The 23,571-nt window shown below is 41.4% G+C and overlaps 1 protein-coding gene and 1 pseudogene across 10 annotated transcripts in view; both read right to left on the bottom strand.

The window, feature by feature from the left end:
- Positions 1 to 5,523: 5,523 nt before the first annotated feature.
- The window catches only part of APTX (aprataxin), a 71,903-nt gene continuing 53,855 nt past the window's right edge, over positions 5,524 to 23,571 (bottom strand). For 5 of the 10 annotated variants that reach the window (XM_063594452.1, XM_003830112.4, XM_008955481.5 and 2 more), the window contains exons 2-8: positions 22,687 to 22,823; positions 21,017 to 21,063; positions 20,478 to 20,780; positions 18,916 to 18,975; positions 17,556 to 17,782; positions 7,374 to 7,477; positions 5,524 to 6,560 (exon numbers count right to left, since the gene is read on the bottom strand). In XM_063594452.1, coding sequence (XP_063450522.1) covers positions 6,406 to 6,560; positions 7,374 to 7,477; positions 17,556 to 17,782; positions 18,916 to 18,975; positions 20,478 to 20,780; positions 21,017 to 21,063; positions 22,687 to 22,819 — 1,029 coding nt within the window. In that variant the 5' untranslated portion in view covers positions 22,820 to 22,823 and the 3' untranslated portion in view covers positions 5,524 to 6,405. Of the gene's footprint in view, positions 6,597 to 7,373; positions 7,478 to 17,555; positions 17,783 to 18,915; positions 18,976 to 20,477; positions 20,781 to 21,016; positions 21,064 to 22,686; positions 22,848 to 23,571 lie in introns of those variants that run through there. The other 5 variants (XM_063594454.1, XM_003830116.3, XM_003830115.3 and 2 more) reach the window with 4 other exon arrangements.
- LOC117981668 (transcription elongation factor A protein 1-like) lies at positions 10,935 to 13,823 on the bottom strand (annotated as a pseudogene).

The following is a 23,571-nucleotide window of genomic DNA, read 5'->3' as shown; positions in this document are numbered from 1 at the left end:
TAACAGTCACTTCTATGTTTCAAATCCCTCAATGGAACATCAGAGGCTACTAGAATAAAGAGTTCTGATAGATTCTCCAGGCAAGAGATTAAACTTTGCCCCAAAGCACCAGAGAGATTAGATGCCCAGTGGTAGCAGAGTGACTTTCTGTGTGTAGTTTGGAAAAAAGGACTGCCAGTTGGTTCAAAATAATTAGAATCTAGGGGATACACACACACACACACACACACACACACACACACACACACACACACACACACCAGCTGAGAAGACCTGCCCTAGAAAATCCATGGATTATTGATTTTTGGGGCGCTTCCCTTGAAATTACATGCAAAACATATGGGAAAGGGGCTATCATCTTCACCAAATTTTGGATCTATGACTCCCTCAAAATGTCAGGACCCCTGGTACATAAAGTCCTTTTCAATTTTAATATTCTGGTACTATTTGGCATTGGAGCTTTTATTCTGCCTGCTTAAAAGACAGAAGGCTTGGAAGAGATGGAAGACAGATGAAGCTAGGTTCTTCTATCAAAAGGAGGTTTGCGGGGAAGCTGGCCCATGGAAAATGCAGACACAGCCCTTTACCTTCTCTGTATATTAACCATCCTGCTTTGACAGTGCTTCCTCTAATATCTGACCACCAGCGACTTAGCAATTGTCGACGTAAAAATGATGCCATTTTTGAAGAATATGACCAAAAGAAGTGTCTGCTTCCAGTGCTACTCCCAGGTATTCTTGTGATGTGAACAACAGTCACTAACTTGGGGTCAAATTAAGAAAATTTGCCAGCATATTTTCAATGCCTACCATGCATTGACATGCCCCAAGACCCATTTCATGAGTGCCAGAATCAGGCTTCAACCTTGGCTCTAGCCAACTTATTATTTTTTTAATAGAAAGAATGTTTTTTGGGGTTCGTTTGTTGAGACACAGTCTTGATCTATCACCCAGGCTGGAGTGCAATGGCACGATCTCAGCTCACAGCAATCTCTGCCTCCTGGGTTGAAGCGATTGTCGTGCCTCAGCCAGCCAAGTAGCTGGGATTACAGGCACGTGCCACCACACCTGGCTAATTTTTGTATTTTTGGTGGAGACAGGGTTTTGCCATGTTGGCTAGGGGCTAGGCTGTTCTCGAACTCCTGACCTCAAATGATCCGCCAGCCTCAGCCTCCCAAAGTGCTGGGATTATAGGCGTGAGCCATCGCGCCCAGCTTCCAGCCAACTTTAGAGTCTATTTCACCTCTCAGCCAAACAGCCTCCCAGTCAATCAATTGTGTATGTTTTGTATTTTGACCCACACAGTGGTTTTCCCTCAAACTTCTATCTTAATTAGGAGATACGTTAAACACACATCAGTCTTATTTTAAAAGCCCCTTATATATTTTATTTTGAAGCATTGATTCTGAAACATAAGATACTTTATAAAAGGGCTTCAAAAACAGCTTTGTCTTGTGGAAGACAATTAAAAATTTATTGTTCAAATGCTGCCATCTGGTGGCCAAACATGGCAAGCCCCGAAAATAGACCATTCACAGAAAAGATACGGAAAACCCCAGTTTCCCTAATCACTTGCTTTGTTAGCAAAGATTTGGAAAATTCTGTGGAAATATATTAACATGCTTATGTTCCACTAATTCTAACCTGTAAGATATACTTTTTTCCCATAAACAATGGCAGTAAGATGTTTATCAGAATGTTCCCAAAGTCATATGAAGGAAAAATGAAGAAGGCAAGAAAAAATGTTTAAATAAAAAAAATTAAAGATCAACGTTGACCTGTGAAAAAAAGGGATTAAAAAATAAAAATAACTGTTTCTAAGGACAAAGATGCAGACTCACTGGACAACATGCTTGCCAATCAAATTCAGATGTAACAGAAAAAGTTATCTTTTCTACATCCATTCCAAGTGTATTGACACAGGTGTCATTCACTCAACGAAATTTTATTGCAAGGCTGTTTTGTTCCATATTCTTTTAATTTTGTTGGGTACATGATGGAGAACCAAAAAAACTACCTTTCCTAGAGAACCTCATGAGAAACAGGGACCCCACACCGTAAGATTGTACGGTTGCACCCTATGTGGCCCTCAGTCTCAAGTGAGTGTGAGCTAAAAGCTTCTGCTTGCAGGGCATGCCTTTTCTCATTCACATAAAGGGGACATAGAGGCTTTGAGCTACTGCGGGGATGTGGGGGATTCAGATACCTATTGGGGCCTCCCTCCCACATCTTGGGTCTCTTTCCTAATGCCTGGCCAGCTGGAGGGAACACATTTTAGTATTTGACCTATTGACCCTCTTGCTTTGTCATGAACATCTTCCACTTTGTGGGTTCTCGAAAGCAGTCCTAGTCTCTGAGCAATGTATTTGTAACCTAGAGAATGCTTGTGATTCAGCTGCTCAACTGGCTCTTCAGACATCCCCAGATGCCCCCTCCTCTGCCCTGGGCCCAGCTTCCTACCTCCAGAATGCAGCTGGGGAAAGAGCCGCAAAGGCTGGTGGTCTGGTGATCCAGGACATGGAGGTGCCTCTGGACCCTGGCAACTCCAACTAGCATTCTAGGAGGACCTCCCACAGTTTCTGGAGAAGATTCTACAAAAGGTCTTTGGCCAGTAACTAATTCTTCAATGTGAATAAATGATAGTTTTTTTCCTCCAATAAATGTCAAACAGTACTAGTTGGGGGTGGGGGCAGTGGGTTGTGTCAGCTTTCAACTTGTGGCTGCCAGAACTACAATGCTTCTTCTTGGTTGGTAAAATATTAAAAAAAAAAAAAAAAAAAAAAAAAAAAAAGCCTGGCGCAGTGGCTCACGCCTGTAATCCCAGCACTTTGAGAGGCCGAGGTGGGAAGATCACTTGAGCTCAGGAGTTTGAGATCAGCTTGGCCAACATGGTGAAACCTCATCTCTATTAAAAATACAAAAATTAACCAGGCATGGTGGTGGGCGCCAGTCCTCCACAGTGACCTGAGACCCCTCCTGTATATCCCAGATGCATGGTGATGACCCTTTTCTCTTGAGATTCTTAAACTGGGGTCCACAGACCCTATGGAAGCACTTCAGTGGCTCCATAAATTCCCTGATAACATATACAAAATGTGTAAATATTCATTATGCTGAAGAGGTTTCACGGCTTTCATCACATTTTTAAAAATTAGTCTATGGTAGAATCTTCAGAGCCCTGCGAAAGTCTCCCTCCAAGTTGGAGTTGTTGGAAGCAGAGGGAAGCATTTAGGCCAACACTGACAGATGAGTCCTGACTCTCTGATATCCAGCCATGTCCAGTCTGTGTGACTGTCAGATGCCAGGCTCTAGAAAATATCCCTGAATCTAAAGACATCCTTAACTACTATCTCAAGTATGATCTAGTCCCTACAAGGACCATTTGTACCTGGGTATCTCAGAGACAGGCCCAGAGAAGGAAAAATACTTACGCTCTGAGCCTAAGGCTGGCAATGTTCATTACAGGTCCCAGACCAAGCCACTGGACTGATCTCTGGGCATGAAGAGGGAACGGGAGCAACTGAGGGGAAGTCATCTCCAGACATGGCTCCTAAGAGCCTGGGGCCAAAGGAGCTCTGCCAAACTCCTGAAGAAAGGAAGGGCTGATCCCTGTATTGAGGGACTCCCCTTCAGCTAATGCCGGAGGTCTCCCCAGACTCTGAAATAACCCTGACACAGCAGAGGGAAGGCAGACCTATGACAGGCCCAGGCAGCTAACCAGAAAATGCTATTTCTGTCCTGGCAGGGAACAGCCAAATCCATAAGCTTCAGAAATGCAAGGTGCTTTGAAGCCAAAGGTTCATTTATATTGTGGTTCTCAAACATCAATAAAATCAAGTTCATCCTGAATGGTTTAAAATGAAGATTCTTAGGCCCTCAGGATTGTGATTCAGTAATTATTTGGTAAAGCCCAAGTGCTTACATTTTTTTAAAGGGAAACCAGTAATTCTGATCTAAGGAGTCCATGGAGTACATATTTAGAAAGTTTCCAGGGGCAGTAAGGCTTCAGATGCAGAGAGAGGCATGGATCAGGTGAATTCCTCTTTCCCAGCCTCCACTGAGATAAAAGCAGAGGCTTCCAGTTACCATTTATTGAGTCTTTCTCTATGCAAGATACTATGCTAAACCCTTTACATAGATTATTTAATCCTTATAACTCAACTCTGTTATGCTCATTTACATATGTGAATTCCAAAGTTCAGAGAAAATAAGTAACTTGCCCAAGATCCCTCAGCTGTGAGTAGCAGAGCCAGGACTGGAACCCAGGTCTGAATCCAGAGCCTGTTTTTAACTAATATGCCCATGATTTTTTTTTTTTTTTTTTTTTTTTGAGATGGGGTCTCACTCTGTCACCCAGGCTGGAGTGCAGTGGCACAATCTCGGCTCACTGCAAGCTCCGCCTCCTGGGTTCACACCATTCTCCTGCCTCAGCCTCACAAGTAGCTGGGACTACAGGCGCCCGCCACCATGCCCGGCTAATTTTTTTTTTTTGTATTTTTAGTAGAGGCGGTGTTTCACCGTGTTAGCCAGGATGGTCTCGATCTCCTGACCTTGTGATCTGCCCACCTCGGCCTCCCAAAGTGCTGAGATTACAGGCGTGAGCCACCATGCCCAGACAATTTTCAAGAGTTTCTGTGCCTGGTACCTGATGACAGCAAATAAAAGGCTATGAAGCCACATGCCCTCTGCAGCTGGGTTGGGGAAGAACCTCCAGGAGCCACAGTGTATGTAGACAACCACCTCAGGAGACGAAGCAGACAATCAAGCAGGCCCAAAGGTCCAGCATCAAGCCAGATAGAAGAACTATGGATGGATGGACTAATGACGTAAGGAGTACAATCCTGGAGTGCAGAAGGAGCAGAGAAAAGAGATGAAAGATGTTGGGAATGAGAGATGGACAAAAAGGGCTAAAGGAACTGGCTGATCTCAGGGAAATCAATGAAATGCCACGGAAAGCTTTTGATCAGCACAGGTCCAAGGCCCCTGGGTTCTATGGCTTCTGCTGTTAGTCTTGCATTTATACTGTTCAATTGATAAGAAAAATAATGAGTTGACACATCAGAATCAATACCAACTTTGGATAGTGCCCAGGAACCATTATAGAATATTAGATGCTCATCCATTAAAGGGGCATAACAATAGCACGTAACCTCATGGAGTTATGTACAGTGAGAATTCAATGAGATCACTTGAGTACAGTGTTTAGCATAATGCAGGACACACAGGAGTCAGACAAATGTGAGCTGCTATGATCATTAATTATATAATTATTACTATACCTATGTTCACTAAGTAACCACTGTGGCATCTTGTTTGTTTGTGAAAGACATTGAGGTCAAATGTCTCTATGGACTGTGGCTTTTTCTCTCCAGAAGAAGCTTTTGTTAAGCGTGTTTCCTTTTTTCTCACAACTTGAGTGAAAAGTCACATCCCCAAAGATATCCACAATTTCATCAAAACCAACTTTTTAGTTTTCCCTTCACCTTTAGTTCTAATATTATCCCAAAAAACAACTGAATACAACTGTTTTATCCAAATTTATTCTCAGGGAAAAAGAAAGTAGTGGCTCTACGCAACTTTTGCATTCACCAACCACCTTTTCATGCATCAGAACCTATGCTGTGATTGTCAGCTGAACTTCAATAGTTTCCACCTACTTAAGAGAGATGCCTCAAACAAATTAACTTTATTTTCAGACAACAGGTCCAAGAAGACTTCACAGCTCAATCATGATGAACATGTGGCTGTTTCCTCACAGCCAGGAACCCTCGGTATTAGAAGAAAACTCCAACCCCCCACACCATCATCTAGCCTCTTTTCTCACTGTGAAGAACTGATGAGACAGAATTCCTGAGAAGGGAACATTTAGGTAATCTGGGATAGAAGGGCATGGAAGGACTGGACAAACTAAGCCTCCCCTTGAAGGAAGGGAAAAGAATATTACAAAATAGACTAACAGAAAACAAGACCCATCAGTATCTTCAGGATAAACAAGAGGCCACTCTAGATGCTCTGATTAAAGGTTGTCCATGCCTACAGAGGCGGAGGATAAATCTAAGAAACAGAAATGTATAACCAGCCCACTGCTTCCATACTCTGCATTAGGTCAGTGTGAACATGGCTTTGCTCCCAATGGTCAGACCTGACATGGGTCCTTCTGAAGATGGTGGGTCAGGTATATCCCAGCCACCCTCACCAGAGAATACATCTATGACAAACCCAAATTCCTAATCCTGAAGTACTTTGAGCCACTCTACATTGTGGCCACTCAATAATAGAATAAATTTGTGAAAAAGCTGCATGTTTTAATTTAGGAAATGAGTAGAAGTTCACAAGCAACCCGGAATAGGTGCCAGCAGTTTGCTCCAGTGGGCCACACCACAGCAGCAGCTCAGGCTCTGCAGAATCACTGTGTCCAGTGCTTCCTGAGATGTTCTTTCAGCTGAGGAATGGAAGGCAGCAGCTGCTGGCACTCATGACAACGAAGGGGCAGCTTCAAGAGCTCAGGCATCCCATCTCGGACAGTTACTCTACCAGCCTCTTGTACCATCTCGATCACAGCTGCAGGCAAGGAAGAAAAGTCAAATCCCAGCTACTCTGGAAAACCAATATGAGATACCAAAAAAAAAAAAAAAAAAAAAAAAAATCAAAAACGTGACTCCAATCAGTATGCCAGGCCAGGTATTCTACAGCTCCGTAAGCTTAGTTTAGACTTCCCTCAGGCAAAATGAGCTTAATCAGATTATAAATATGAGCAACCCACCTTTGAAATAATACACTCCTTCAGGACACACTCTAGGCAATCCATGTTACTCTGTCAAGAGCTCATCAGAGTGCTTTACCTCTGGTTGGCCCTTGGTAAATGCCAGCTGCCACTGTGAACACCCCAGCAATGCTTAAGTTCTTACACACCAGGAAATGCTTTCCTGGTGTGTAAGAAAGCATCACACACCAGAAAATGCTTTCTTCTACATATACACAGGCTTCCCCCTGCTAATTCACCACTCCTGACAGGAGGCAGCCCCAAAGCTCCCACCCAACTGATGGCAGAAGAGACAAAGAATTGTCCACAGCTTTCTTATCCATGAACTCCACTAATTCTCACGGCAGCCTTTAAGTCCCCTTTTGTCACAATAAAACACTGACCCTGACATAATAGCTTTCTAGGTCCCCCAAGAAGACAACTCACAGCAAAGTGGCAATAATACTACAATCCAAATAATCCAGTTTCTTTTCACAGGGCTCGCTTTATAGGGAACACAAAGTTGTACATAGGTTTTTGAGGTCAGATTGTTATTCAGGGAAACAACCAAATCAAATATAAGAACAGCTCAGAAAATGAAACAAATGTGAAAACCAAGGAACACTGTTTACCTTGTGATTCTAGGAAGTATTCTGTATTGAAAGAATTCCAATGTTTTTTGTTTTTAAGGCAAGGAGAATCAAAATCCTGGCTGATCACATGAAGATGTACATGGCTAGTTGAAAGAAAAAAAAACTGAGCATTAAACTCTTTAACAACTATGGCTTAATCAAAATGACAAAGAGTATGAGTACATTGTATATTCATACTATTGAATACTCTTTGAATATTCATACTATTGAATTGATAGTGTGTCCATTTAATTCAATTGATTCATTCATTTACTTAAGAATATTTAATGCTCAATAAGTATGTACTATGGCCAAACACTGTTCCAGGCACTGAGACTTTAGCAAGAAACAAAATGGGAAAAGCCTCTGCCCTTATAGAAATTGTATGCTAATGAGGAAAGACAAATAATAAATAAGCAAACAAATAAACAAACAAAAAAAAACTTAAAGAATTAACATTGCCAAGAAAAAATAAACAAGGAAAATGGGATAGAGTGCCCAGGGGTAGAAGCTGCCCTCTTTAGTTAACAGTGTTCAGGGAAAGCATCTCCCAGGAAGTGATTTGAACTGAGACAGCACCCAAGCAAGCTAGGTCTGTGGGAAGAGTGTCTCAGAAAGTGAGGAGGCCAAGAGCAGGGGCCCTGAGATGAGGAAAAGCTCAGTGCAACCAAGAAAGAGAAAGAAGGTAATATGGCCCAAATGTATGGCCTGAATTGTTGGAGCCAAGCAGCAGAAACGAGGCAGGAGCCAGGTCATAAAGCCTCTTAAAGGTGACAAAGGGTTTGCATTCTATTCTGAATCTACTGGGAAGCCACTGAAGGATTTTCAGCCGAAGAGTGCTACTATCTGATTTATACTTTTTTTTGTTAACAATAAAAATTGAATTATAAAATGGACCACAATTTAAAAGTGGGCCTATTTTAATTTTATTATTCTTAAATTCATTCTTTTGAAAATGCAACCAGGTGCGGCGGCTCACGCCTGTAATCCCAGCACTTTGGGAGGCCGAGGCAGGTGGATCACTTGAGGTCAGGAGTTCAAGAACAGCCTGCCCAACATGGTGAAACTAACTACTAAAAATACAAAAAACTAACTGGGCGTGGTGGCAGGTGCCTGTAATCCCAGCTACTTGGGAGGCTGAGGCAGGAGAATCACTTGAACCTAGGAGGTGGAGGTTGCAGTGAGCTGAGATCATGCTACTGCACTCCAACCTGGGTGACAAAGTTAGACTCCATCGCTAAAAAAAGAAGAAAAAGAAAAAGAAAATGCACTTTATTTTTGAAATGATAAAAGATTTAACTATGAACTGACAAAGTAGAGGTCGGCTGACACTAGTGGGTCAACTCTTCATGTAGATATTTTAATGCTGTTTTTTCTGTATTACATCAAAATGATTTGCAATAGGAAATTGGAAAAGGGGAGCAAAGCAGAGTGCAAAGCATATACTGAGGTCTTTCCATGGGTATCTGATAGAATGCAGATTCAGCACAATAAAATGTGGACTGCAGCAGTGGCCTGTAAGTGTACTCCAAGCGTACCATAAGAACCTATGTAAAAACCATTTTTTTCTTATTCCTAACAGAAAAACAAATTTTGTTTTGTTTAAACAATAAAATGTAATGGAAAGATCTGTACTGTAAAACTACTTGCTATAAACTATCACAAGGACAGAAAACCAAACACTGCATGTTCTCACTCATAGGTGGGAACTAAACAATGAGATCACTTGGACACAGGGCAGGGAACATCACATACCGGGGCCTGTCAGGGGGGTGGGGGGCTCGAGGAGGGACAGCATTAGGAGAAATACCTAATGTAAATGATGAGTTGATGGGCGCAGCAAACCAACATGGCACATGTATACCTATGTATCAAACCTGCCTGTTGTGCACATGGACCCTAGAACTTGAGTATAATTAAAAAAAATAAAAACTACTTGCTGTAGCCCATGTGTTCAGTTTGTTCAACAACCTCACTCACACATGATGAATTACATGAATAGAAAGTCACCAAATAAGACTCAAGACAAAAAAATTATCTATCAACCTCCATATGAAAAGACCACAGCTTTAATGATTTATACAATCCTTAAGCTTAATATCTGGTCAGTATAGGTTTCCAAATCAAAATCAAGTCATAAGCTGTTACAATAACTGCATTATACTAACATTTTCTTTCCAGTATTTCTTCCTATGAGGGAAAAAAAATCATCAGAAGCTTTCACTCTTGAAAAGCGTCCTAAACTAAAAGTGTTCTTCTCCAAAACAAAAATACTCTACAAACAGTAAATAAAAGCTAAGCTAATTTCAACAGTCATATTTCCAAAAGTAAAATCTATTAAGTACAATACACCTGCACATGAAATTACAAGAAATGATTACAGTTACAGATGCAAAATAACATCTAATTATCCCAGGCTTGTGAACATAATAATTAAAATCAAATTCATATGCTAGTCCAAATATTATGTACAATTTAGATAAGCTGGTCAAGTATTTGAATATACACCATATTTGTTAGACCTAAAATTATATTACCTTTTCTTGTCCTTTAATATTTGTAGATACACGCCAATATGAAAAAAAATGTAATTTCCATTTATGTATTAACAGAGAATTTCTACTGCACATGTTTTAAACCATTAAAAAATAAAAAAGTCAAGGTACATTTTCACTTAAGAGATAAAAATAAATTACCAGAATTTTAATTGATAAAAGTTTCATATCAATTTATAAAAATGACCCAAGCACGTGGCTCATACCTGTAATCCCAGCTACTCAGGAGGCTGACGCAGGTGGATCACTTGAGGTCAGGAGTTCAACATTGGCCTGAGCAACATAGTGAGACCCTCATCTCTAAAAAATTGTTTTAATCAGCCAGGCATGGTGGCACACCCATAGCCCCAGCTACTCGGGAGGCTGAGGCAAAAGGATACCTGGAGCCTAGGAGTTCAAGGCCGCAGTGAGCTATGATCTTGACACTGTACTCCAGACTGGGAGAGAGGGTGAGACTCCCATCTCTTAAAACAAAAACGAAAACAAAAAAATGAATAAAAAAATTCATTTATAAAAATGGGGGGGGGAAAAAACCTGGGTGCAGTGGCTCACGCCTGTAATCCCAGTACTTTGGGGGGCCAAGGCAGGTGGATCATTTGAGGCCAGGAGTTCAAGACCAGCCTGGCCAATATGACAAAACCCCATCTCTACTAAAAATACAAAAATTAGCTGGGCATGGTGGCGCATGCCTGTAATCCCAGCTACTCGGACAGCTGAGGCATGAGACTAGCTTGAACCCAGGAGGCAGGGGTTTCAGGGAGCTGAGATTGCACCACTGCACTCCAGCCTGGGCAACAGAGTGAGACTCTGTCTCAAAAAAGAAAAAGAAAAAAAACAACTGAAACAGATACCATATAATTATCATATGGTCTCTGATATAAGAAGGTATTTAAAGAAGGGGCATTAGGTCAAAAACAAGGACTAACCCAAGTGTGTTGCTTTAAAAATCTAATTTGTAGGAAAACTAGTTGCTTGGTCAGTTTTAAATCTAATTACAAAATCCATCTTTTTTTGTTTTTTGAAAAGCATAACAAATTTATTTAATCCAAGTTTTATGTGACATAGGAGCCTTCCAAATGAAGATGCAAAGATATGGGGAAAACTATCCATTTTTACACTTGGGTTTGCTGAAGAATGGAAAGCCATGTAGAACCACTACTGCTTCAAAAGGGTATACGACTTAATGAGAATAGACTAAGTGGGGAAACCCAGCAAGGCCTGTCTGTCCAGATTCTTCTTAACCTCTTTGTGCAGCATTCCTTCTTCCCAGGTATGGGAATGGCAGTCTTATGACCTACCATCAAACAAGGTAGAGCAGGGAATTTCTTTATAGCCAGGTCTACATAGAAAAGAAGGTTAGAGTAATATTTTGGGGTTTTTGGTTGGCTTTGAGAAAGAAGGTTCTAGTTTCTATAACCTGCCTTGAGAAAGAGGAATTATAGTTTCTATGGCTTGCTTAGGGGGAGAATGAGGGGCAAGAGAAAGGGGGCAGGAGAAGGTCAAGGAGAAATTTTGCTTCTGAGGCCTTTATTTGGGGTTATCATTTTCTAAGCCCCAACAACACTATCTGTGAAATGGAAGTGAAGATACCTACTTTACAGGGTTGCTAAGATGATGAAATGAAAGAAATAAAGCTCAAGTGCAATTTCTGATAAATAATAGACAGCAGATTTTAAATGAGGTATCACCTGTCCCATAAACATTTATGGTATGTATCCTCCCACCTTCAATATCCATGGTGGGGGACAGGAGAGCAGGACAGGAAAAGGCTACAATTCTCCCTTAACTACAAGCCAGATGAGCACTGTTTCTGCTGACTCCACTTCCATGACCCACTTTCTTACACCAGTGGTTCGCAAACCCTAAAGCTCTATTGTTGATATTCACTTTTTGATCCATTTACTATGATTGGGCTTCTGTCCCATCACACTACTAAAAGCATATTTTTTTGGATATAACTTATGTTTTGCTAACTACCAAGTTGGTTCTCTTTTTTTTCTATCATTAATATATTTAATATAGGTAACTTTTTAAAACTTTTAGGTTCAGGGATCCATGTGCAGGTTTGTTATATAGGTAAATTGTATGTCACAGGAGTTTGCTATACAGATTATTTCGCCACCCAGGTAATAAGCATAGTACCCCATAGGTAGTTTTTCAATCCTTCCCCACCTCCCTCCCGCCACTGTCAAATAGGCCCTAGTGTCCGTCGTTCCCTGCTTTGTGTCCATGTGTGCTCTGTATTTAGCTCCCATTTATAAGTGAGAACATGTAGTATTTGGTTTTCTGCTCCTGTGTTGGTTCACTTAGGATAACGGCCTACAGCTCCATCCATGTTGCTGCAGAGGACATGTTCTCGTTCTTTTCTATGGCTGTGTAGTATTCCATGGTGTATATGTACCACATTTTCTTCATCCAGTCTACTACTGACGGGCATCAATCATGGTTGATCCCATGTCTTTGCTACTGTGAATAGTGCTGCAGTGAACATACAAAATCTAATTTCTTAATAGTCCAGATATTTTGGTAGTTATTCCAACTCAACAGAACTTCCACTGACGTCCACATTCATTACAGACAACGAATGTTATCAGTCCATCAGCACTACATTTGCACATGTGAACAAGCCACTCTGGGTTCCACCTGCCTTGGCCACCTAATGCTCTCTGATGGCTTCTTTGGTCAAGTTTTTCCATATCTCTCTGAGCCCATCACTAGCCATTTCCTGTGCCATCATTCTAGCAAATAAGACAGGAGGAATATTCTCACATGGTACATTTTCCCTTAAATTTGGATTCTTTGCTCTTTAAGATTTGATATCCTACTTCATACTCTACTTTTGCATTTCGTATCTATATTCCTTAATTTCTTGATATACAGCCTCCTCAATTTGAGATCCTAATTCTTCCTCACCAGCTCCAATAGCAGTGTAGCCATCTCCTGTTTGGAGAGCTGCAGCAAGCACCTCGCAACACTTTAACCAAAGAGAGTCAGAAGTGCTTCGTTCCTGAATAAAAGATGAAACACGAGTATCTAGAGCATTTGTCTCACCCTCTCTGCCGCTTGCACTGCCACTGGAGCTACTTTCTTCTCTCGCTTCAGAGTTATTCTGCAATGTAACTGCAGGTTCTTTTTTCTTTTCTTCAGGGTCTTTCTCGGTTGATAGTAACTTTTTCCCAGATTTCATGACAGACTGTTAAAGATGTAACTTCTTCATCTTTATGCTGCTTGCCATTAGCATTAACTGATATTCTGATTCTTCTGGGGGCTGTAATAATTCCATGGTCATGGGAATATTTTTAAGCTCCTTTGGCAAATCCAATGCTCCAGCTGTATTCTTCTGCACAATCTTGTCCATCTACTTGGCCATGGGAACCACCTTGTCCAATGTGGCTCTGGCAGGTCTTCCCCACACCCAGCCAGCTGGAGGTGAGAAGTGTGTAAAACTGAGGTGGAAAGGATGGCAAGAAACAAGCCTCAGTGGTCCTGACAGGCTGGGCCAGGCTCTTCCTCACAAACCAAGCCCATAGGGGCAACCTGATTTACACGTTTAAATGATCACTCTGACTGTTGTGTGAAGAAAGGACGGATAGGGAGGAACATGGAGAAACCAGTTAAGGAGGCTGCTACAGCAGTCTAGGCCAGAAAATCACAGCCTACACTAGAGCTGAGCTGTAGCAGCTGAGATGTCAACAAGCAATCCTACTTTGAATGCATTTTGGAATAGAACAAACAGAACTTATTAATGGGCTGCATGTTGCTTTGGGAGAGTGTTACTTACTGAGATAAAGAAGGTTAGGTGAAAATGCAGGTTTGGGGAAGAAAATCAGGAATTCTCTTTTGGACTTGTTAAACCAAGTAGAATGCCTTTTTGTATAACAGCTTTCACTCTTATAATCGGTAATATTTCACATTCTCCCAATAAATAATCAAAATCAATCAACATGTGTGCAGAATCCAAAATGAAATATAAGCACTAATAAATAAGCATAGCTGTATTACAAATGAATGAGGAAACCACACTAAATGGATTGAGGAAGAAAATATAGTAACTATATTTACTATACTATAGTAACCTAGCTTTGGAGAACAGTGTTTTGACTAGATACGATAAGGCTAAAAACAAAAAGAACTATAGACAAGTACTGTACTCTAGTTAGTAAATGTCCTTCTCACAGGGGTATGGGTTAGGAATCCTGTAACTATTTTATGGGTACACTAGGACTGAACAAGTAAATGAATTTATTGTAACTAATGAGAGCCAGGTTTCTCACTGTTGGAGAAAGCAGTTACAAAAAAGGAAAAGGGAAACAAGAATGAAACTTACAGAGTTGGAATGGTGTCAGAGATATCAGTATGAACTCATGGTTTTTCACATACAAATAAAGGTAGATAAACACAGAATTATAGGGGTGTGTATGTGTGTGTATGTGTATGGCTTAGGATTCATACATGCATTTCTGGCTCTATGGCTGAGAGGACCTAGAAAGCAAGGACACCCTGGAATCAACCACTTCTCTCACAGAAACCTAGTGCCCAAGAAGACCTAGGGCTCTTTGGAGAAGTGGTTCATTCCAGATAAGCCTGGAACATCTTGTGGGGCCAGAAAATAAATTGCCCAAAAGATGTTGAAGGCGTATCTAAGTGACACAAGAGCTGATCTAAAGGGGCTTTCAATAACCAAAGCTGAACAATTTGAGCAACAAAATAATTATAGTATTGAATTATAACCTATAGAATAAACATCCATGAGTCCATACCATTAAATGATTGAATAAAGAACTAATGAGAAAGACAGAACAGCGCTTTCACACAGAATAATTTCAACTAATAAGTTAGGTGAAGGAAGTATAAAGTCACCATAGAGTAAATACCAATACAATAACTATTACAGGCAAGATGCACCAATAGATGCTAAAATCATTGGGTGCAAGTTTGAGGAGAAATAGTAGTATAGTCTCAAAATATCTAACCCAAAATATTCATGAATTAAAAAAAAAACAACAGTAATTTTGAAGGTGAAAACCTGGCAGACACCACCTTAACAAAATGATCAAGGTTAACATCACCAGTAATAAACCATCTCAACATCATGCCCCGCCATATGACATATTGAGAAGGACACAATCAGAAATATCACTTCAGTGATTAAAAAAATGCATAACGTCAACCTAATCATGAAAAACAAAATTAGACAAACCCAAATTAAAAGACGTCCTAAAGACAATTAGCCAGTATTCATCAAAAGTGTCAAGGTCATGAAAGCCAGGAAAGTAGGAATTGTCACAGATTGAGGGAGACTAAGAAGAGAGAACAAATAAATGAAATGTGAGATTGGATTCTGGAGTAGAAAAAGAACAATACAAGAAAAATGGGTGAAATTCGAATAAGGTCTACAGTTTAGTAAGTTATCTAAAATAAGGTCTATAGTTTAGTTATCTACAGTTAGTATTATGAAAGGTCTTTGTTCTTTTTCATACTTAATTTTTTATATTTTCTTAATTGAAAACATTACTTTTACAATAGAAAAAATAATTTTACTTGTTTATCACCTTTTCCTTTCTAATATGTTCATTTATTCAAAACTACATCATACAGAGTAATATAAAAGGGTATATAAATAGCAACTTTGCTTATTGGCTCATTTTGCCTCCCATATATACCTACCACAGCTCTTGCTGTGAGCATTCTCCTTAGCACGACAACATTCATTGTAGGAAAAAGGTATGGGCATCATGATCACTACGTGAAAAGGGCTCAGTGGCCAAGGGCTCTGTTAGTCAGGGGCTCTGCATTAGGGAAACAGGATTATGGGTGACTTTCCCTCCTAAATTTTCAAATCAGCCTTTAACAATAAAAATATATTTATATTTTTAAAGTGAGGTACAACATACATCCACCCTATGACCTAACAATTCCATCTCCAAATATTTATTCTTTTTTTTTCTTCTTCTTTTTTGAGACAGAGTCTCACTCTGTTGCCCAGGCTGGAGTACAATGGCGTGATCATAGCTTACTGTAGCCTCAACCTCCTGGGCTCAAGTGATCCTTCCAACTCAACCTCCCAAGTAGCAGGTGTGCACCACCACCCTCGGCTAATTTTTTGTATTTTTTGTAGAGACAGGTTTTGCCATGTTGCCCAGACTGGGATCCCTAAATATTTGCTCAAGGGGAAAAAAATAAATAAAGTACATATGTCTATGATATACACAATAACACACATGAATCTCAAAATTATGCTGACCCAAAAAAGCCAGACCAAAAAACAGTATGCAATGTATGATTCCATTTATACATGGTAGCTCTAGAAGAGACAAAAACTATCTATGCTGAAGGAAATAAAAGCAATGCTTGAGGGAGGATTAACTGGAAAGGGGCACAAGGGAACTTTCTGGGATGAAAGGACAGACATCTTCTGTATCTTAATCAGAATGATAGTGGCAAGATTATACACGCTTATGAAAACTGATCAAACTATGCATCTTATTATGCACTTTATGGTATGTAAGTTATGCCTCAACTTAAAAGAATCAGTACTGACTAGGGAAAAATCTGGCACAAAGATTTCATTTGGTTCAAGTGGCCAGTAACCTAAGTCATAATTATTCACCTAAATAAAATGTGACTGTTGGTAGTTAAAAAAAAATAAGCAGAGAAAATCTTGTCACATGCTACAACATGGATAAGCCTTGAAGACATTATGTAAAGTAAAATAAGTAAGTAAATAAGTAAAATAAGCCAGTCACAAAAGGACAAATATGTCTTTGTATGATTCCTCTAATATGAGGTACCTAGAGTAGTCAAATTCATAGGGAAGGAAAGTACAATGGTGGTTGCCAGGAGTGGGAGGGGGAAATGGAGAGTTATTATTTAAGGTACAGAGTTTCAATTTGGGAAGAGAAAACAGTTCTGGAGATGGATGGTAGTAATGTTTGCATAGTAATATGAATATAGTAATGCCAATGAATTGTACACTTAAAGATGACTAAAATGTAAATTTTGTTATGTATATTCTATCACAGTTTTTTAAAAACAAAATAAAAACTCTAAAATCTAGACTTATCATCTTATTGCTTAAATCAAAGAAATCACGGAGATCCACCTTGCTCGTATTCTTTGAAAGAAATCAGTCATTCCTTTCTGAATCCTTCTGGGCATAAGCCACAGGAAAACAAATTCTATACTTTTCTCTCATTTTATTTTCAAATCCTGGATCTACTAAGCTGTCATTACAGAAGTCTATGATGTTTGTTTCCTTCAGAGTAATGGTCCTTAATCATTCTGGGGTTATAGATGCTTTTGAAGAATCTGATAAAAGCCACTGACCACAATTCTTTATCTGAGGATAATGAAGCTGCTTCATCTAGTTCATATATTAGGCTCTCGAAGGTTTATATTTTGAGAGGAACAAAGAACCAAATATGACTGAATTATAGGCAGAAGTGGGAACTCAAAGCTTGCATGCAAGTCAGGCAGAGAGGTGGAAGCTTCAGCCCACCTGCTTTGGAAAAACTCCATCCCACTTCCCTGGGTCTCAGTGCAATATGTGCCCTCAGCAAGCCCAGGCTGAATCTATCTGCCCACCTGGACAGAACCAGGAGCCAGCAGCACTACCCACCTGGCTTACCTCATACTCGGAATGGCGTGGTAGCCCAATCGGAAGCGGAGTTTGCTGGACCCAGCAAAATCTACAATCACCTTTTCCCCCACAGTGTGCATATGCTTAAGGAGTTCAAGGTGTTCCCTGGTCACAGCCTTCAGATTGGAAATGGAGGTCCATGGTAAGACCAGCCAATGGTAACGGGCCTTTGGGTATTTATCCTTTATCACCACCACCTGCTCATCTTTGTAAACCTAGCAGAGGGATACAAGAGAAGGAAACAGACATCTACTAAGAATCTTCTGTGTGCCTGGTTGTTATATTCACTAAGTCACTTAATTCCCACAGTCTTGTGCAAATGGTTTTAATAGCCCAGTTTTGAGAGAGGAGAGCACTGAAATTCAGATAGGTTGAGTGTCTTGCACAAGTCATAGTTCCTAAGAGGGAAATCTAGGATTCCAACTCAGATGTGGTTGACTCCAGAGTCTGTTTTCAACCACCACACTACACAGAATACACAGAAGATGCACAGTACAAAATAGTTCCCAAGAATGTGATGTAAAATCTCCGTAGACATAAATTCAAAAGCATCCTTCTCCACTCCAACATGGCAGACTGTGTGACACGTACACGTGGGTTCCAGTGAGCCCTATTAGACCTGCCCCTTGTCAACAAGGAATGTAATTGAAGTGGGACTCAAAGGCTCCTCAAGGATGATGCCTGTTTTTTTTTTTGTTTTTTTGTTTTTTTGTTTTTTTTTTTTTTTTTGAGATGGAGTTTCGCTCTTGTTGCCCAGGCTGGAGTGCAATGGCGCAATCTCAGCTCACCGCAACCTCCACCTCCCGGATTCAAGTGATTCTCCTGCCTCAGCCTCTTGAGTAGCTGGGATTACAGGCATGCACCACCATGCCCAGCTAATTTTTTGTATTTTTAGTAGAGACGGGGTTTCTCTATGTTGGTCAGGCTGATCTCGAACTCCTGACCTCAGGTGATCCTCCCGTCTCGGCCTCCCAAAGTGCTGAGATTACAGGGATGTCTGACTGTTAATGCCAGGGCAGCACAGTACTACCGTCACAGTGTATTATCTCTGATGCTCCCTTGAAAGGAAGCATACTAAGGTTAATGCAACTTCCCTTAAAGTACCCAGAAGTTTAAAAGGCACAAGGCAGAGGGGATATTCATTTGAAGAACTCAGCTTTCTCTCCAAACAATGACAGCTGCTACTTTATTGCCAATGTGAAAAGCCTCTTGTTCTCACAGAACAGCCCAATAAAATGAATCTCATTCAGAAAGACTGATATCCTTTGATTTCATTTGTAATTAAGACCTCTGTGGAGTGGTCATTTACAACATGAAATGTACTGAAATTCCAAAATTGTATTCTGACCTGCATTTTGGGGTCCTGCATAGAAATCTTCAAGCCTTGACTCCAGTGGCCCAGGGATTCCTAAAAAAAAAAAAACAAAAAACAAGCAATGTAAATTACAAATGCCAATAATTAAATTTGGCAACAGTTAATACTGTGTGATAACACAACTAAACTTGGAAATAAGCTTAGTTTTTGAGAATTAAACAAGATTCACTTGACTCTGCTTCACTCCATTGCCTTCCTATATTCTCTCTTTTTTTTTTGAGACAAAGTCTCACTCTGTCTCACCCAAGCTGGAGTGCAGTGGCGTGATCACTGCAACCTCTGAAGTGATTCTCCTGCCTCAGCCTCCCAAGTAGCTGGGATTACAGGTGCCCACCACCACGCCCAGCTAACTTTTGTATTTTTTAGTAGAGATGGAGTTTCACCAGGTTGGCCAGGCTGGTCTTGAACTCCTCACCTCAGGTGATCCACTGGCCTCCACCTCCCCAAGTGCTGGGATTACAGGTGTGAGCCACCACACCCGACCCTATATTCTTTCTTTTTTTTTTTGAGATGGGGTTTCGCTCTTGTTGCCCAGGCTGGAGTACAATGGCGTGATCTCGGCTCACTGCAACCTCTGCCTCCCGGGTTCAAGCGATGCTCCTGCCCAGCCTCTGGAGTTGCTGGGATTATAGGCATGCACCACCACGCCCAGCTAATTTTGTATTTTTAGTAGAGATTAGGTTTTGCCACGTTGGTCAGGCTGGTCTCGAACTCCTGACCTCAGGTGATCTGCCCATCTCGGCCTCCCAAAGTGCTGGGATTACAGGTGTGAGCCAGCACACCCAGCTGTTTTTTATTATTGTTGTTGTTTTTTGAGATGGAGTCTCGCTCTGTCGCCCAGGCTGGAGTGCAGTGGTGCCATCTCAGCTCACTGCAACCTCCGCCTTCCAGGTTCAAGCAATCCTCCCGCCTCAGCCTCCCGAGTAGCTGGGATTACAAGCATGTGTGTACCACCAGGCCCAGCTAATTTTTGTATTTTTAGTAGACATGGAGTTTCACAATGTTTGCCAGGCAGGTCTCAAACTCCTGACCCTCAAGTGATCTATCTGCCCACCTCGGCCTCCCAAAGCGCTGAGATTACAGGCGTGAACCACTGCACCCAGCCAGCCTTCCTATATTCACAGCTGGCTGTTCTAAATGAAGGCGAGAAATGCCAGAGTATGAGTCATACCTTCTTTGCCCTCTCTCACTGCAGCTACAGCCTGACCAATTCTCCACTTTGACATCAGCATATGAATTACATGATCTATGAAAACCTTCAATAGATGCATAAACAACTGATCCACTTTAGTTGTTCAATGTTAAGTACACACTGCCATTATTGTTCTACCTTCAGGTGGCTTACCTCAGGAATTTAAGAAAAAAGCACATAAAGGAACATTCATCCAAATGATTTTCACGCCACAAACAAGTGACTCTTTCATCATGGTTAATAACCCCTCACGCATTTCTGAACTTTAAAGTGTACAAAACAATTAAGCAGTCATTATATTTCATTTCTTCTCCACATCATCTACCAATCACACTACCCTCACCTTTTTGATAGGTGCATCTTTTCCCTTCTTTAGGGGCACAGAGCATTGGCCAGAGTTGCTCCCAGGTTCCAGCCCTGTCCCAGCCTCAGCTTCCTGAGCAGCATCCCTTTCTATAGAATCACTGTTGCCTGATCTCTTTCTCTTCCTGTGTGTTTCCAGGCCAGGGTTCTTTGCCTCTTCCTCAAACTCTACAATATATGGATAAAGTTCATTCACCATGTGGAGAACCTGGCCAGGCTGCAGCTTCACCTCTTGGTCCTTCCCAATTACGACTGAGTCAATGCTGGTGGGATTGACTCCTACCTATGGAATAAACAATCAGAAAATAATTATAATAATAGCAACAGCACCTACAGTAAGATAGCCACTGCTATGTTAACCACTTACTATATGCCAAGCACCTTGCCTTATGTTCACCTATATTACTCCATCACTTCCATACATGACAGAGAAGCCTTCACTGGCTGGCACAGACACTCTAAAGTCAACAGCATAAGAAAATCATCGAGTATAAAATTCCAAGTTATAAATACACCTACCTGCTTTACCTTGACATATCCCTTGTTACACTCTGCTTTCAACTGTACTGAAAGAGATTGGAAAAAGTTAAACACAAATGCAACAAAGAACCAGGCACTTGCTCCTATCTTCCCTAAAGAAAACAAGCTTCACTACAGGCGGCAGCTGAACAGGTGGTGTTTCCTTAAAGGCCTATTAGCAATCACCTGTTATTGCAGGTGGCTGGAGCTCCAAATCCTACCAATTTCTAAAGGTTTAAATCCTTCCATAAAATGTCCAACAGCGTACATACTCCCTTAGCTATTGCCAAGATCCCTATGAGGCAGCTTCAATTAATTCCCACAAGTTTCCCTATTCCAGAACCCCTGGCCTGCTCATGATCACAGACTCCGCCGCCAGAAAAGAAGACCCGTTTCTCCCAGCCTGGGCAGCATGGCAAAACCCCGTCTCTACAAAAAAATACAAAAATTAGCCAGGTGTGGTGGCACATGCCTGTAGTCCCAGCTACTTGGGAGACTGAGGTGGGAGAATCACTTGAGCCCCAGGAGGTGGAGGTTGCAGAGAGTCAAGATCGCACCACTACACTCCAGCCTGGGCAACAGAGTGAGACTCTGTCTCAGGAGAAAAAAAAAAAAAAAAAAAAAAGACCCATTTCTCACACAAACTCTTGATCAAGGATTAAATCAGGCTTCCACTATTATTTTGGAAAAACAACAACTATTAGATGCCTTTAAAAGATAAAACAGTAAAAGACACATTCCTGGAAAACAGAAACTCGGTGGCTTTGGGTAGAAGGAGTGGAAAGAATGTTCTAGAAAGATGATTGCAGAGACAGAACAATCTGAGCATGTGTGAGAAGTGGTAACATTAAGCATTCCTGTTCTGATAAATGAACAAGGTATCTGGAGTTGAGACAGGGAGGAAAGAAGAACCACCACAGCTGCTCCCCAGAGAGGACAGGGTGCCACATACATGCCCCTTCAGTTGCTGTTGTAAGGAAGGGAACAGAGAGAGAAGCAGCCACTGCTTCTGCATCTTGGGCCTACTCAGCTCAAGCATGGCTTTGTATCTCTCCACTTAGATTAACTCATATAGGAAAGATCATAATCAGTGCTGCAGATGCCAACTCTCTAAGTTCAGAACCCTTGGGAAACCTTGCTGTGGGGGGGTTACACTCCAGCCAGCAGTGTGCATGTTTACAGGAAAAAACAAGGTACATGGTAAGGATTTTTTTCTGAGGGCAAGGACTTTCATGTTATTAAACCCTAAGACAAGTGCTAGATGCCACTGTCTCATAATACTCTGTGTGAAGCAATATGTAAAGGATGGCACTACCCCATTACTTCTCAGAAAGACATGGTTTCACCTGTAGACTCCAGAGTTTACATCTTGCTGCCCATTGAGCAATGTCCCTGGGGAAAGGAGGGCAGGACTCAATTCCACCATCCCATGGTAACAGTATGAACTTGACTGCTCCCAACCTTCACCCACCCTGCCTTGAACATTATCACATTGGGAGGGCAGAATCAGGAATAAATAGGGCCCTGGTGTTGGCTAAAAGAGCTCAGTTCCTGAGCTGTATTTTTGGCAGACAATAGATTTTCCATCAAGATCACCCAGAAAATATGCATCTTTGGTTATCACTATCCCACATAACCATAGTAATCTCCACATTTCTATGACCAGTTACCTTGCTGTCGAGAACATTTCTTATCAGTGATCTTGGTCTCTGGGCCACGCCCAATCACAACTGCTTCCAAATGTGGAAGTCTGATTCGCTGGTGCCGGCTGTCCTGTCTCACCAACCAGCACACCCGCATCATCACTCTAAGGGACAAAACAAAAGAATCACTAGAAAAACAGATCCACTAGCATGAGTCCTCCAGGGCCACACCTGGTGCCACCACGCATGTGATCTACCAGCTGTTCATCTTGAGGCAAGTGACTTCACCACCCTAGTCTCAATTTCCTCACCTATAAACCATGATAATGACGGGACTCAGGAGGCTGTTGTGAAAATTAAATGAGATAATGTGAGTAAGTATTTACCTCCCTGCCTGAATCATGCTAGGCAATCAAATATTTATTACACATTTATTTATTTATTTATTTTATTTATTTTGAGACAAGAGTCTCGCTGTGTCCCCCATGCTGGCATGCAGTGGCGCAATCTCGGCTCACGGCAACCTCCACCTTCCGGGTTCAAGCAATTCTCCTGCCTTAGCCTCCTGAGTAGCTGGGATTACAGGCACCCGCCACCACACCTGGCTAATTTTTGTATTTTTAGTGGAGACAGGGTTTCACCATCTTGGCCAGGCTGGTCTCAAACTTCTGACCTCAGGTGATCCACCCGCCTCTGCCTCCCAAAGTGCTGGGATTACAAGCATAAGCCATCACACCTGGCCTGTTACACATGTATTGATATGTGCTGGACATTAGGCTACATATTGAAAGTCAAAGGATGAATAAAACAGGGACATTGTCCCTGTCCTTGAGGAGCCTGGAGTGCAGTAGGACAGACAGAATCGTATACCAATATATACAATATAATGTGATAAACACTACAAGAAGACAG

Source organism: Pan paniscus, chromosome 11 (genome assembly GCF_029289425.2).
Source record: "Pan paniscus chromosome 11, NHGRI_mPanPan1-v2.0_pri, whole genome shotgun sequence".
Classification (NCBI taxonomy): Eukaryota; Metazoa; Chordata; class Mammalia; order Primates; family Hominidae; genus Pan; species Pan paniscus.
Note: the sequence above shows the minus strand (reverse complement) of the source record. Positions and strands in the feature narration are given on the sequence as shown.